We start from the raw sequence: 15110 nt of genomic DNA on the forward strand, positions 1-15110 counted from the left end.
CTGAAGCGCTCATGAGCTAAACAAACAAGCGAGATGTCCTGCAGGAGGAAGGAAGTATTGTGCTTCCACAAAGGGGAAATTGAGGCCGTGAGACAGACATTCTGTCAGCCCTGCCTGGGCGCCTGATTGAAGCCCACCCAGGACCGGGGAGACTTTGCTTCTTCAGAACACTCATAAAGCTGGTGAAGTCCATTGGGCCAAATCCTGAGAGGGCTCCCTTAGCCTCAACGAGGTCCTTCCTCAGGCCAGGCTCTCACTGACTCCAGGAGGAATCTGCGTGTGTCCAAACTGAGCCAGGACCTTGGGGACTGACCCATTGGGAACAGGGGTAGGGCTCACAGAAAAATTTGGAACAAGTCAGGTACCCTGGAAGCCTGGGGATTCCTGCCCTAGCATCCTCCTTCCAGTGCCACCCTGCCCGTTGGAGCTGCTCAGACAACAGCCCTGGGAAAGGGCCAAGCAGCCCTCTTGCCCCCTTGTGTCTGGAGGCCATTGGAGGCTACAAATCCCCATCCTGGCTCTTCTGCAGGTTTGCCGAAGGACCCTGAATAAATGGTTCTGTAAAGTGGGGCTGATGATACCCAGCTTGCTAAAGTGGTTCGAGATCACAGGATGGGATGTGCTCTGGATTGCTGGGAGAGTCTCCTCCAGCTTCCCTTCTAATGTGGCTGGTTCCAGCCCACAGCAGGGACGGGCCCCTTTCTACAGAAGTAATTCGGCCTTGCTGTCAGGCCCAGCTCTCCTCCATCCACTCAGATCTTGTCAAGGGAGGGCAGTGTAGGGACGACCAAGCTGCCTGCGTGACTGACGCCAGCTTTCTCCGCTCAGACACGATGGAGAGGAGATGTGGCCCCCCAGGTCACTGCTACTACCCCGGTGGTGTGAGACACATGAAGTGCAGCCCACAGCAGAGAGGCACATGCCGGAAAGGCCGGAAGACATTTCCTCGCGGAGCCAGATGCTGGCAGATGAGCAGAGCAGCTCAGGAACAGATGCTTCCTTGGGTCTTCTATATTGCAAGCTGGCAGGCACCTTGCATGGGTGTCAACACATCAGCAAAGAGCTGAGGCCTGGCCAGAGGCCAGTGCTCAACGCATTGACTCAAAGGCTCTTTTTAATTCATTCTTTTGGTTTAAATTGCAGGAGATGCTGAATGAACGGCCCTGGAGACAGATGCTCTCTGCAGCACCCTGCAGCTGGCTGCAGCAGGGCTGATTTCACACTATCCCCAGCCCACCCTCCTCACCCCTGACCCGGACAGGCCAAAGCAAGTGGGAAGGTCCATCCATTGCTCAGCATTTCTGCAGAGAGTGCCAATGCGGGGGCCATTCACTGCTGGCAGCAGTGGCAGCTGTAGTGACGCCCTGTTGGGAACCCAATGGAGATCTCCAGCCCCATCTGCCTGGAGGTTGGTTTTAAAGCAAGCCCCGGTAGCGCCCCATTTCCAGATATGAATCTGTACCTTTCCCTTAAAAGCAAATGCACAGCCTCCAAGCTCGTCATCATGTTCTTCTTGGGTTTTGTGCCATGCAGCAACCTAGGTCTCCTTGGATCAAAGCCGTTAGAGATGGGGAACACCATTTAATTCGGCCTTGATGGGCCCATCTCTGCCCAGGCAGCATTGCTCCCTACACGACCAAGTGTGATTTTCAGTATAAGTCATGGGATTTATCTATTTCCCCAAGTGGTGGGGCTCCTGTCACTACCCTTTGGGAAACTCCCCTGCAGCCTGATACATCTCACACTCAAGCAGCTCTTCTGGACGTTCTGCCTAACTCACTCCATCCTGTTCCTCCTTCTCAAACCCCCCCCCCCCCCGTGCATCTTGTTAAGCAGTTCCTGCCCCTGCTGGGTGCTTACACTCTTCAAATACTTGCAGGTGGCTCCCATGTTCCCCCCCGCAGTCAGGACTTAGCCTGGCTGTGCAGATCTAGCGCTGTTCATGACTCCTTTCAAATCAATCCCTCACACTCCCCTAGTCGTTTTAGTGGCTTTTCGCTGAGCTCCCACCCTCCCCCGTGATCTGCTGATTATTTTTTTCAATATTTTTTTAACAAGGAGTTGCCTGGAGGGAAAAGAAAAGGCAGGCACACAGCTCGTGAGGGAACGGCACCATATAGGAGTAGACAGAATTGTTGTCAATATATTTGGGAGAAAAGGTTCTCGGGAGTAAGCAGGTGCCTTAACTAAATGCACATGGGGATGAAATTAACCAGGACTCAGAAAATGGGCAAGATCTGGAATTTTGTCTGTGTCTGGCAAGAAAAACAAAGACAGAACAGTTTGGACAGATAAGGGAAAACTGAATGAATTTGTCATGGATTCAAATCATGGAAAGAAATACTTAGAGGATGGAAACCCACCCAGCTAATCCGGCGAATATACCTCCTGGGGTCCCATGTCATGAACTTACTGTGCCCCCGGCAGTCATGGTAAATGTAGGGAGAGGACAGAAGAGTTGGAGGAAACCAAATGTAACAGTAACGCCACTCTTTGAGCAAGAAAAGATGAGTGATCCTAGCAGTTACTTCCCCTCTAAAGCAAACACTGATCTTCCGTAAAAGAACCAAAGTTACCTGGCGGGGACGGAATCACTAACCCCTAAGGAGTGCAACAGTGTGCCTTGCCCTAGGGCAGGAGTCAGCAACCTCTGGCACGCAGCTCGCCTGGGTAAGCACCCTGGCAGGCCAGGCCAGTTTGTTTAACTGCCGCATTGGCTGGTTCGGCTGATCGCAGCTCCTACTGGCCATGGTTCGTCGTCCCAGGCCAATGGGGGTGGCAGGAAGCTGCAGCCAGCACATCCCTCGCCCATGCCACTCCCGCTGCCCCCATTGGCCTGGGACGGCGAACCGCAGTCAGTGGGAGCCACGGTCCACCGAACCTGCTGATGCGGCAGGTAAACAAACTGGCCCGGCCCCCAGGGTGCTTATCCTGGCGAGCCGCATGCCAGAGGTTGCTGACCCCTGCCCTAGGGGCTGCAAAGCCGGGAGCCAAGCCGCCCTGGTTATGAGATGAGCCCACCTGAGGGGAATCGGACAGTTCTCTACAAAGGGCAGAAGGTGGCTGCAGAACAGGGGGAAGCTTGGGGAGCAGCAGCTACCTTGGTGGACATTTTGAAAGAAAAAGGCTCCTTCAGGACCATGACACCAGGGTAAAACCCAGCAAGCAGCAGGCTCCTGTGAGGGGCAGGAAGCCCTGCCTGCGTCTGGGACTGGACTCAGAGCCCCAGTGAGGGAGGGCTGGCTGGGAGATCAGCTTGGGATGGAAGAAGAGCCCTGGGCATTAGAGAAAACACCAGAGCTACGTATGGACTTTTCCTTTGTGACGTTGGGCTGGACTTTGGTGTGGGGCTCTGGGTGGTTGACAGCTGGTTCCGGTATTAAACTGTTCCTAGGCAAGGACATTGTGAACCCAAGAGAGCTTCCTGGAGATCATAAAGGCCCTGAAGGGAGGGAAATCAGAAGGTGGGAGCCTGGAGAGCTGACCCTGCCAGGAGGAGGCCTGCAGTGAGCAGCAGTCCTATTGCTGAGAGCCTGCACCGAAAGGAAGATGGGATCCACCTGAAGTTAATATGCAAGTGGAGTCTGAGGGGCACAGCAAATGAATATGTGATGGAGGGGCCGGGGATGGACCATTTAAACTAGAATCCAGAGCTGAGCCAGCCAATGACCAAGGAACACTTAGGACAGAGAGAGTCATTTGCTAGGCCTGTCAGGAATACAATGGTAATTGTCTCTGCTAAAGGATAGGACAGCAATGACAGCGGGGCCGGGGAAGGGAGAAATTGGGATAAGAGGTACCTCCTGGAGAAGTGATGGGATATCTGACAGAGGAGACACACAGCCAAAATGCAGAACTGTGCATGGTTCGGGAGTCGAGTGAAAAAGCTACAAAGCAAAGACAGAAGAAGCAGGGGAGTGCTGCAGAATGGCCGAAACCCACGGGATACTGTGATGCCTGCCTGTAAACTACACCAGATAGGGCTCTGAGGGCAGGGAGCAGCATTATACTGTACCTGGAGGATTTCATACCACTGAGATAAGGGCAGAAACCTGTCACTGATTGATGGGGGCTAGGGGTGGATGCAGCTGTTGCCCTGTTGGTCGCAGGATATTAGAGAGACAGCATGGGTGAGGTCATAGCTTTTCTTGGCCCAGCTTCTGGTGCTGAGAGACAAGCTTTCAAGCCACATGGAGCTATTAGGAAGACACTTTCCCCATGGGTAGTTTATTCCATAACTTCCCATTAGAGCAGTGGTTCCCAAACTTTAACAACCTGTGAACCCCTTTCACTAGCACGTCAAGTCTCGTGAACCCTCTCTTAAAAATGAATATTTCCAGGGATTTTCTCCCGTACCTGAATATAAATTATATAAACAGTGATCTTGGAAATATAAAATTTGTTTTTATGACATGCTTATTGCACACTATTTATTATCAATTATTTATCATTACAGTACTTTTATTATATTATGAAAACGGCAACACTCTATCAAGATCTCACTTTTCCAAGATCTCGCTCAAAAGAATTCCTCCTACACAAGCATTCAGGGCTTGAGCAATCCAGGCAAACAACGCATGTTACAAAAAAGCTTAAACTTGTTCTTCATAATAAATTTTAAAACAACACTAGCTGCTTATTTAATTTTAAAAACAGCAAAAAAAATATTCACCTTCCTTTCCGTTTTTATAAGGACTCTTGAAGTTTAAATCTCCTTGGTGTGATAGATGTGTTTGCTTTGATCTGCTTAGCTCTTGGAAGTCCAGGGGCTCCGGGCTGCTGGCCCCGTGCTGCCCAGGGTCTGTAGGAAAAAGCTCTGTCCTCCATTAGGGAATTTTTTCCGAGAACCCCCTGTAACATTTCGCGAACCCCCAGGGGTTTCCGAACCCCAGTTTGGGAACCACTGCACTAGACGGTTTCTTGCACCTTCCCCTGGTACAGCTGCTGCCAGATGCTGTTAGGCAGAGGACGCTGGGCTCACTGGACCCTGAGTCTGATCCCATCTCTAAGTCCTATGTTGGATTATAAGAAGAGTTCAGATACAGCAAAGTGTCAAGCTGCAAGGCGGGATCTACGCAGGTCCTTGTCCCACTCTTGGCAGTATCCGAGCAGCTTCCAGGCATGCATTAAGTGGCATGACTGACACCTGTCCCCTGCGGTTCATTCTTTCTTATCCTCTCCCCAGAGGGATGAGTGTGTGAGTACTAGAGGTTGGGATTTTCCACTCCCATGCTGCTGGAGGCCTGGAGAAGGTCTTTTTATTTGTTTGTTTTTAATCCTGCTGCTGATAGCGCATCTCAATTGATTGGCCTCTTAGTTGGCATGACTACTTCCACCTTTTCATGTTTCTCAGTATGTATAAATATCTCCTGTCTGCCTGTCCCATTCTATGCATCCGATGAAGTGGGCTGTAGCCCACAAAAGCTCATGCTGAAATAAATGTGTTAGTCTCTAAGGTGCCACAAGGACTCCTGTTCTTTTTGCTGGAGAAATGTAACTGGCATGTTGAGTAGAAGGTGATGAATTTGGGATGGTCTCTGGTTCCTGTGGAGTTCATTCCAGAATCTCAGCCTGGCCCTTGAGAAAGCTCCAACTCCCACACAGGTGAGCGCCACCCTTTGGCCTCCTGGGGGAATGCAGGTATCTGTAGTAGGTCCAGTTTGATTTACTGCTCTGGAGGAGGAAGAGAACAGCTTGTTAATGACATCTGCAAGTGAGGCTAGGGAAATGGGGAGGAGCTGTGACCCCCACCCAGAGGCATGCAGAGAGATTGGGGCAGCAATGAAAGATACAGAGACTCAGCAGAGCACAGACCCTTGGTGAGAGGGAAACCCTGGGCAGAAGTGATGCTGAGGGGGCGGCAGGCAACCAGCCAGAAATGGGAAATTCTTATTAATATTGCAATAGCATCTAGATTCTCTGTTCCAGGGTCCCTGCCTCCAGAGCACACCCTCGTGGCCTGGGTTGGCTCTGCAGCAACCATGTCCCCTTCTCAAGACTCCTTAAAAACTCTGTACAGTCCTAGGTGATTCCCCTTCTGGGGCCAATTTATTAAGTGCCAGATATAGTGCCCCTCTATAAAAAGGGAAATAAAAACAACCCAGGAAACTACAGACTAGTTAGTTTAACTTCTGTGCCAGGGAAGATAATGGCGCAAGTAATTAAGGAAATCATCTGCAAACCCTTGGAAGGTGGTAAGGTGATGGGGAATAGCCAGCATGGATTTGTAAAGAACAAATCGTGTCAAACCAATCTGATAGCTTTCTTTGATAGGATAACGAGTCTTGTGGATAAGGGAGAAGTGGTGGATGTGGTATACCTAGACTTTAGAAAGGCATTCAGTACAGTTTTGCATGATATTCTTATCGATAAACTAGGCAAATACAGTTTAGATGGGGCTACTATAAGGTGGGTGCCTAACTGGCTGGATAACTGTACTCAGAGAGTAGTTATTAATGGCTCCCAATCCTGCTGGAAAGGTATAACAAGTGGGGTTCCGCAGGGGTCTGTTTTGGGACCGGCTCTGTTCAATATCTTCATCAATGACTTAGATGTTGGCATAGAAAGTACGCTTATTAAGTTTGCAGATGATACCAAACTGAGAGGGATTGCAACTGCTTTGGAGGACAGGGTCAAAATTCAAAATGATCTGGACAAATTGGAGAAATAGTCTGAGGTAAACCGGCTGAAGTTTAATAAAGACAAATGCAAAGTGCTCCACTTAGGAAGGAACAATCAGCTTCACACATACAGAATGGGAAGAGACTGTCTAGGAAGGAGTATGGCAGAAAGAGATCTAGGGGTCATAGTGGACCACAAGCTTAATATGAATCAACAGTGTGATACTGTTGCAAAAAAAAGCAAACGTGATTCTGGGATGCATTAACAGGTGTGTTGTAAACAAGACACGAGAAGTCATTCTTCCGCTTTACTCTGCGCTGGTTAGGCCTCAGCTGGAGTATTGTGTCCAGTTCTGGGCACCGCATTTCAAGAAAGATGTGGAGAAATTGGAGAGGGTCCAGAGAAGAGCAACAAGAATGATTAAAGGTCTTCAGAACATGACCTATGAAGGAAGGCTGAAAAAACTGGGTTTGTTTAGTTTGGAAAAGAGAAGACTGAGAGGTGACATGATAGCAGTTTTCAGGTATCTAAAAGGGTGTCACCAGGAGGAGGGAGAAAACTTGTTCACCTTAGCCTCTAAGGATAGAACAAGAAGCAATGGGCTTAAACTGCAGCAAGGGAGGTGTAGGTTGGACATTAGGAAAAAGTTCCTGTCAGGGTGGTTAAACACTGGAATAAATTGCCTAGGGAGGTTGTGGAATCTCCATCTCTGGAGCTATTTAAGAGTAGGTTAGATAAATGTCTATTAGGGATGGTCTAGACAGTATTTGGCCCTGCCACGAGGGCAGGGGACTGGACTCGATGACCTCTTGAGGTCCCTTCCAGTCCTAGAGTCTATAAGTTCTTGCACAGTTTCCAGCGGTGTCCAAGTACCGTCATCTAGTTCCACCTGGACTGGCTGCCCAGCCTTTCTAAACAGCTAGAACTCAAAACACCCAAATCTTTTTCACAGTCCTTCCACAACCACAGCTCCAGGCAGCAGAGTCTCCCCTGCTATCCCAGACCCTCCTGCCGTTTCCACACCCATCTGCCACTACCTTCCTCTCCAGGCCTCTTCATTATCTACCCCAAGAGGCCTGATTAAGTCACACGACCATCTTCATTTTCCCCACCTGGGGTAGCAGTTGGCTGGGTCACAGGTGGGGCTGAGATCCCTCTCCCCTTAAAGGGCTGCCCACCCTATGGCAGTCCCTTACCAAGATCGGGGCCCATTGCGCCAGGAGCTGCACATACACCCAGTAAGAGACAGTCCCTGCTCCAGGAAGTAATCAGACAAAGAGTGGGAGGGGTAACAGAGGCACAGAGAGAGTGGCCTGCCCAACTGACCCCAGAGGTAGGGGTAGAATCCAGGTCTCCTGACTCCCAGCCTGGTGCTCTGGGCACTGAAGCCTGCTGCCTGACAGTGCCTTAGGATATGAGAGCAAACAAAGTCATTGCAGGTTTGGTCTTCATCGATTCCAAGGGCAGAAGAGACCGTTGTGACCTGCATCGCACAAGCCGGAGAACTGCCCCCAAGTCATCCCTAGAGCACAGCTTTTAGACAAATGCCCAGTCTCCGTGTGGTGGTAAGTGTCATCTCAGTGGAGCGGGAGTTGATCATTTCTGTGTGTTCGGTTCCAGATGCAGAACTTCATTACTGTGTGCCAACTGCAACCGGCTGAAACAGAAACCTGGCTCCAAACCCCCTTGGGGTTGGATCTGAGTCTTAAATTGGTCATTCCTCTGCCTCTTTCCACCCTGGAGACTTTGCTCCCTCCTTCCACCAGCCCCGACTCGTGAGATCCCTTGGTTCCATGGAACTGCCTTCCTGGAGATGCTGCAGTCACGTGGCTCAGGCACAGGTTCCACGCTCTTTGGTTACTACAGAGCAGATCTAGGGTGGCTTCTCCTTTAACCAGCATCTCCACCCTTTGGGCCAGCAAGCTGGGCACCCCATGCAGTAGGAGGCTCTCCTGTGGCTTTCCTCTGGCTGGACTGGTTACCAGACGTGAGCGTGAGTTTGTGTTCAGTATAAACCATGGGATCGCCACTGTTCTGGGAGCAAGCAGGCATCTAACAGCCTGGCTGGCAGAGGGCTGACCCCAACGCTTGTCCGCTTGCTGAAAAGCAAATGGAGGTGTCTCATCCCAGCCTCTGCTACATCACCCCCCCTTGCTTCAATTGTCACCCACTGAAGGGCTTATGGGCCCAACGGACAGGTGCCCTAAGGGATAGGTGCTGTGAAGCTCCTAACAAACCATGGCCCCATGAGTGCAGCTTTGATTACCAGGATCTGGGCTTGCTTTTCACAGGAGGAGGGCTCCATCTAGATCTGTGATGCATAAACGTTGATCACAAAACACCTGGAATGTCACCCTGGTGACCACGGGGGGGTGGTGGTGGTGGTAGAGATTGGAGCTATAAAAACAGCTGAGATAAAGGAGAATTTCCATTATCTGCTAGCAGTATGGGGCCTATGACACACAATAGAACAGTTCTGATTCCTTCCAGCAGAGGGCAGTGGTGCAAAGACACACTAGCTGGCTTGTTGCAGTCATGTTCAACACCTCAGTGGCCACTGAGTGCCATAACCAAAGGCAATAGAGTGACTTGGAAAACTGGCCACATAAGGTTGTGTGGTGACAGCAACAGCAACGTAAAAGGAAGATGACAAACCCATCTACCCCCCAAGCAATGTAAAAGGGATGAAGTGGCTCGAAAATACAAGAGACAGAAGAAAACCATCATGAGCCCCAGCCATGCACCAGCCAAAATGGAAGAGCTCCCCAGGGCGTTTGAGAATCTGTTCCATTGGTGATGAGCCTTTTCAGGACCAAACCGGCTAGGAGTGCTCAGTTATTACCCTGCTGTAGCCACACAGAAATTCAAGGCAGGTGATAGATCCCTGGTTCTCCTATTCTATAAGCACAAGCCCCTACTGCATGAGGTAAAGGAGAATCCCTGTTTGCTACTTGCTGTGTAGGGCCTATGATGCAGAACAGAGCAGTTCTGGTTCCATCCAGCAGAGGGCAATGGTGCATACACACTGCAGCTGTAAGCATGGCTCTGAATGGTGCCCAGTGAGACCACCCATACACCCCACTGAGGCAATGCGGCCATGGCACCGGCCTCCTCATTGCAGTGGAAAAGCTTCCAGCCCTATGCAGCCAGCCTGCGCTCTCCGCTTACGGTGAGTCCTGTTCTCACTGTGAGTGACAGAGCCATGTAGCTGGGCTGCCAGCTATATGGAGGTACCCTGGGGGAGGAGCTAATCATGTGCAGCAGGCTGCATTAATGACAGTGACGAGGTCTGTTTCCAGGCTTGAATTCAGTTACTCAGACTGGTCTCAGCAGCTCTGGGCTCCCCAAGAAGCCCCCCCACGGCCCATCTGCCAGCCATGCTCCTCCTTTCCCCAGCATTTCAGGCTTGTGCTGCAGACGCTTTCTCAAACTTCCCCCAGATCTTGACGCCAAAAGCTTTTATCCAGGGAGTTGTTGCAAATGATCTTAAAAAGAAAAACTCTCTTGAAAGTGCAGGGAAGGGTTTGGGGATGGGGGGAGGGATGTGGTGGGAGAGGTCCAGTGTGAGCATCTAGTCTGACCCCCGTAGAACGCAGGCCACAGACCTGCCCCCCAATAATTCCTAGAGTGGATATTTTAGAAAAACATCCCATCTTGATTTGAAAAATTGTCAGCGATGGAGAATTCACCACGACCCTGGGTAGGTTTCTTCCAATGGCTAATTACTATCACTGTTAAAAATGTGCACCCGATTTCCAGTCTGAAGTTGTCTAGCTTCAACTTCCAGCCACTGGATCATGTTCGACTTTCCTCTGCTGGGCTGAAGGGCCCAGTATCCAATATTTGTTCCCCACATCGGTACTTCTAGACTGTGATCAAGTCACATTACCCGCACAAAATTCTCCGTTATTCACACACTCTAGGGCACCCACCCTGACCTGTTCCCAGAGCTCAGGCATAACCATGTGGGTTTGTGGGGTCTTTACCAGTGAAAGAGCCTTAGACAGTAATATCCTTATCCTCTGTTTATTAACAATCACCAAAACAGACTGCACACGCTACATGCACAGTGCTCACCACTCCCAAGAAGACAGATGAACTTTTCTTGTTATCATGGCCCCTCTCAGTCTTCTCTTCTCCAGACTAAACAAACAAAAAAATATTTCCAATCTTCCTCATAGCTTATATTTTCTAGATCTTTCATCATTTCTGTTGCTCTTCTCTGGACTTTCTCCAATTTCTCCACAATTTTCCTGAAATGTGGCACCCAGAACTAACCCAACACTCCAGTTGAGGCCTAATCAGCACCTGATTTAGCTTGTGAACCCCTATGGCCCTTAGGTCACTTTCCGCAGTGAAATTAGCAGGCAGCAGGTTTAACATAAACAGAGGGAAGTATTTCTTCACACAATGCACTGTCAACCTGTGGAACTCCCTGCCAGGAGATGTTGTGAAGGCCAAAAAAATAACTGGGTTCAAAAAATAATCAGAAGTTCCTGGGGGATAGGTTCATCAATGGCTATTAGCCAAGATGGTCAGGATGCAGCCCCATGCTCTGGGTGTTGCTAAGACTCTGACTGTCAGATACTAGAACTGGACCACAGCGGATGGATCTCTTGATGATTGTCTATTCATCCCCTTAGGGGAGGGATAAGTCAGTGGCTTGAGCATTGGCCTACTAAACCCAGGGTTGTGAGTTCAATCCTTGAGGAGGCCAATTAGGAATTGGGGCAAAATCAGTAGCTCATCCTGCTACTGAAGGCAGGGTGTTGGGCTCAATGATTTTCTAGCTCCATGAGATATAAGTATATCTCTATATATTTAAGAAAAAGAACCTGGCATTGGCTACTGTCAACACATAGGCTAATGGGCTAGGTGGACTATTGGTCTGACCCAGTCTGGCTGTTCTTAAAGTACAAGTCTAGGAGTTGGGAGACCTAGGTTTAATGCTCTGGTTCACCACAAACTCCTTGTATGATTATGGGTGAATCATATAGCTGCTGTGTGCCTCAGTTTCCCATCTGTAAAGTGGGGCAAATAGCACTGCCCTGCTTCCCAGAGGTGTTGTGAGGATAACTAAAGATAGTGAAGTGCTTTGAGATCTGCTTCTGAAAAGGGTTCAGTATTATTCCCCTTGCAGTATCTTTGGGAAGCAGGATTCTTTTTCCCTCTTCTCCTAATCAGTCATGTAGTATTCACGGGCACTGTCATGTTCCTCCCCAAAGGTGGCTGCCATCCAGTGACAGGTGAAGCGGTTGTTCTAGATGGATTCCTGCTGTTAATGAGCGGTTGTTGTTTTTTTGGCTCCGAGCTCTCGCTGGGAGCTCCTGGATTCTATCTTTCCTTTCTTTCACGGCCCGATATTTTCTTGCAAGTAACAACCCTGGCTGCTGGCACGTGATGATATGAATCATTTGCTAGTGCTAGCCCATTGTGCTATGGCATTAACATATTAGATTATGGTCTCATTTATGTGGTTTTTAATCCTAATGCCACATCTGGAACTGATGTCTCTCCACTATTGTCGGATATCATTAATTTTAGTGCTACAACAGCCTGGATAATCCTACCACCAATCAGCCATAACATCTGCGGGAGGGGGAAGGGAGGGAATTTGTGGAGCAGAGCTGCCCAGGAGGGTCAGTCTTTGCAACGGGGAGCAGAAGGGGAAAGGGGCGAGGAGGAGCCTGCTGGGTGAGGATGGGGGATCGTGTGTGCAGCAGGTGGGGAGGGGAGTGACAGAAAAAAGGACACTGCAGACCCTTCTTCAACATAATTCAAGTTTCCGTCGTTAGCCAGCCAACTGTAAGACTTGAGGCTTTTCATCCCCCCATGCCCAGTGACAGAGCAGCCCTCGTCTGCCGTCAGGGGGGCGTTCTCAGCGCCCACCCCAGGCCTTTGCCCCACTCACGGCCCACGTGAGGCCACAAAGGAGGGTTTAAGTGGTGCCAAGGCCTCATGCTGGGCCCTCTGTCCAGGGGCAACATTCAGCCTCAGCCTCTCATGGGGTGAAACTCGCCGCCATGCAGAAGGGCCGGCATGCGGCCCAGGCACGACTGTCACCCTTTTTCAAGGCCTGACGTGGTCTGGGAATGGTGTGTGACATGCGGCAGCTCTGCCTTTTCCAGACAGGGAAACTGAGGCTGCTTGTCCCTCCCAAAGCCACAGAGGACGAGTGTGTCAAAGGGGTCCTCTCGCACTCATTGGCCAATGCTGACTAGTATCAGCACACAGGAACTCCTGGAGTCCTGGCTGGGACCAGGCCCAAGCCAGGCCCTCTCCTGTAGTGGAAGGATGGACTAGTGGTCAGAGCACCAGTCTGGGACTTGCAAGTTTTCCCTCTGTAAAATGGACTTGCTCACTTCCCAGGTGCTCTGAGGGTGAATCCAGTAGAGATTTTGAGGTGCTCAGATACTGCAGTGGTGAGGGGCAGCTAAGGAGAGGGTTGCCAACTGTCTAATCACAAAAACCCAAACAGCCCGTGCCACCTCCTTCCCAAGGCCCCACCATGCCCTGCCCCTTCCCCAAGGTCCCACCCCTGCCCACCCCTTCTCCGAGGCCCCACCCCACTCATTCCATCCTCCCTCCCTCTGTCGCTTGCTCTCCCCCACCCTCACACACTTTTACCGGGCAGGGTCAGGGGGTTGGGATGTGGGAGGGGATGCAGGGTGTGGACTCTGGGAGGGAGTTTGGGTGCAGGAAGGGGCTCAGGGCTGGGGCAGGAGGGTGGGGTACAGGAAGGAGTATAGGGTGCAGGCTCTGGGAGAGAGTTTGGGTGCAGGAGGGGGCTCAGGGCTGGGGCAGGGGGTTGAGGTGCAGGAGGCGGCTCAGGGCTGGGGCAGGGGGTGGGGTACAGGAAGGAGTATAGGGTGCAGGCTCTGGGAGAGAGTTTGGGTGCAGGAGGGGGCTCAGGGCTGGGGCAGGGGGTTGAGGTGCAGGAGGGGGCTCAGGGCTGGGGCAGGGGGTTGAGGTGCAGGAGGGGGCTTGGGGTGCTGGTTCTGGGAGGGAGTTTGGGTGCAGGAGGGGGCTCAGCACTGGGGCAGGGGGTGGGGTATAGGAAGGAGTATAGGGTGCTGGTTCTGGGAGGGAGTTTGGGTGCAGGAAGGGGCTCAGGGCTGGGGCAGGGGGGTGAGGTGCAGGAGGGGGCTTGGGGTGCTGGTTCTGGGAGGGAGTTTGGGTGCAGGAAGGGGCTCAGGGCTGGGGCAGGGGGGTGAGGTGCAGGAGGGGGCTTGGGGTGCTGGTTCTGGGAGGGAGTTTGGGTGCAGGAGGGGGCTCAGCACTGGGGCAGGGGGTGGGGTATAGGAAGGAGTATAGGGTGCTGGTTCTGGGAGGGAGTTTGGGTGCAGGAAGGGGCTCAGGGCTGGGGCAGGGGGGTGAGGTGCAGGAGGGGGCTTGGGGTGCTGGTTCTGGGAGGGAGTTTGGGTGCAGGAAGGGGCTCAGGGCTGGGGCAGGGGGGTGAGGTGCAGGAGGGGGTTGGGGTGCTGGTTCTGGGAGGGAGTTTGGGTGCAGGAGGGGGCTCAGGGTTGGGGCAGGGGGGTGAGGTGCAGGAGGGGGCTTGGGGTGCTGGTTCTGGGAGGGAGCTCAGCGCTGGGGCAGGGGGTCGGAGTGTAGGAGGGGGTAAGGGGTGCGGGCTCTGTCTGGGTGGAGCTTACCTCTGGCAGCTCCCAGTTGATGGTGCAGCAGGGCTAAGGAAGGCTCTGTGCCTGCCCTGGCCCCGCAACACTGCCAGAGGCAGCCGGCACCTCCCTGGAGCCCCTGGGAGGGGGGCCAGGTGGTCTCTTCCCACTGCCCCTGCCTGCAGGCACCAACCCCGCAGCTTCCATTGGCCAAGGGGCTCTGCGGAGTTGGTGCTCGGGGTGGGGGCAGCGCATGGAGACCCCCTGGCAACCCGCCCTAAGGGTCTCAGGGATGTGCCAGCTGCTTCCAGGAGCGGCGCAGGGCCAGGGCAGGCAGAGAGCCTGCCTTAGCCCCGCTGCACCACCAGACTCTTGATCTAAAATCTCCTGGACTGGCTTCAGTAGCCTCCAGGAGATCGAGCCCGATTCCAGGAGACCCGAGTTAAGGACCATAAATAGAAAGAGCCAGGATGGAAACCCATTAGCTTCGATCACCCGGCCTTATAGCGCACTGCTGCACCACACTGTCCCCACCGATCCTCTGAGCGCCGGCAAGGATGTCAGACACTGAAAAAGGGAAGAAGGAGAGGGAAAAAAATCTGTCTCACCAGACGGGACTAGTTTGAATCCACTTTTGGGAAATGAAATCTCACATCTAGCAAGCCTGTTTATTTCAGCTGAGGGGGTTGAAAGTCCTTGCCAGCACCGAGCCCCATTCATCACTGTGCCTGACGGGGAGATATATTTGAGTTAGTGGAATCAGTAAGGAACATATGGCATTAGAATTTTGATCCTTCCTGCTGCAGATAATTACTGGCTCCCCCCAACCCCCCGCCCCCGTAGAAGCCAGCACATATGGAGCTTACAGGCCAA

At 52.0% G+C, this 15110-nt stretch overlaps 1 protein-coding gene across 2 annotated transcripts in view; it reads right to left on the reverse strand.

Annotated features, from left to right (window-relative positions):
• Positions 1 to 5426: 5426 nt before the first annotated feature.
• The window catches only part of GALT (galactose-1-phosphate uridylyltransferase), a 91247-nt gene continuing 81563 nt past the window's right edge, over positions 5427 to 15110 (reverse strand). Inside the window, exon 10 of one of the 2 annotated variants that reach the window (XM_030566370.1) lies at positions 5427 to 5673. In XM_030566370.1, coding sequence (XP_030422230.1) covers positions 5554 to 5673 — 120 coding nt within the window. In that variant the 3' untranslated portion in view covers positions 5427 to 5553. The remainder of the gene's footprint in view (positions 5674 to 15110) is intronic. The other variant, XM_030566367.1, reaches the window with a different exon arrangement.

The sequence above is a fragment of the Gopherus evgoodei genome, chromosome 6 (assembly GCF_007399415.2).
Source record: "Gopherus evgoodei ecotype Sinaloan lineage chromosome 6, rGopEvg1_v1.p, whole genome shotgun sequence".
NCBI classification, from domain to species: Eukaryota; Metazoa; Chordata; order Testudines; family Testudinidae; genus Gopherus; species Gopherus evgoodei.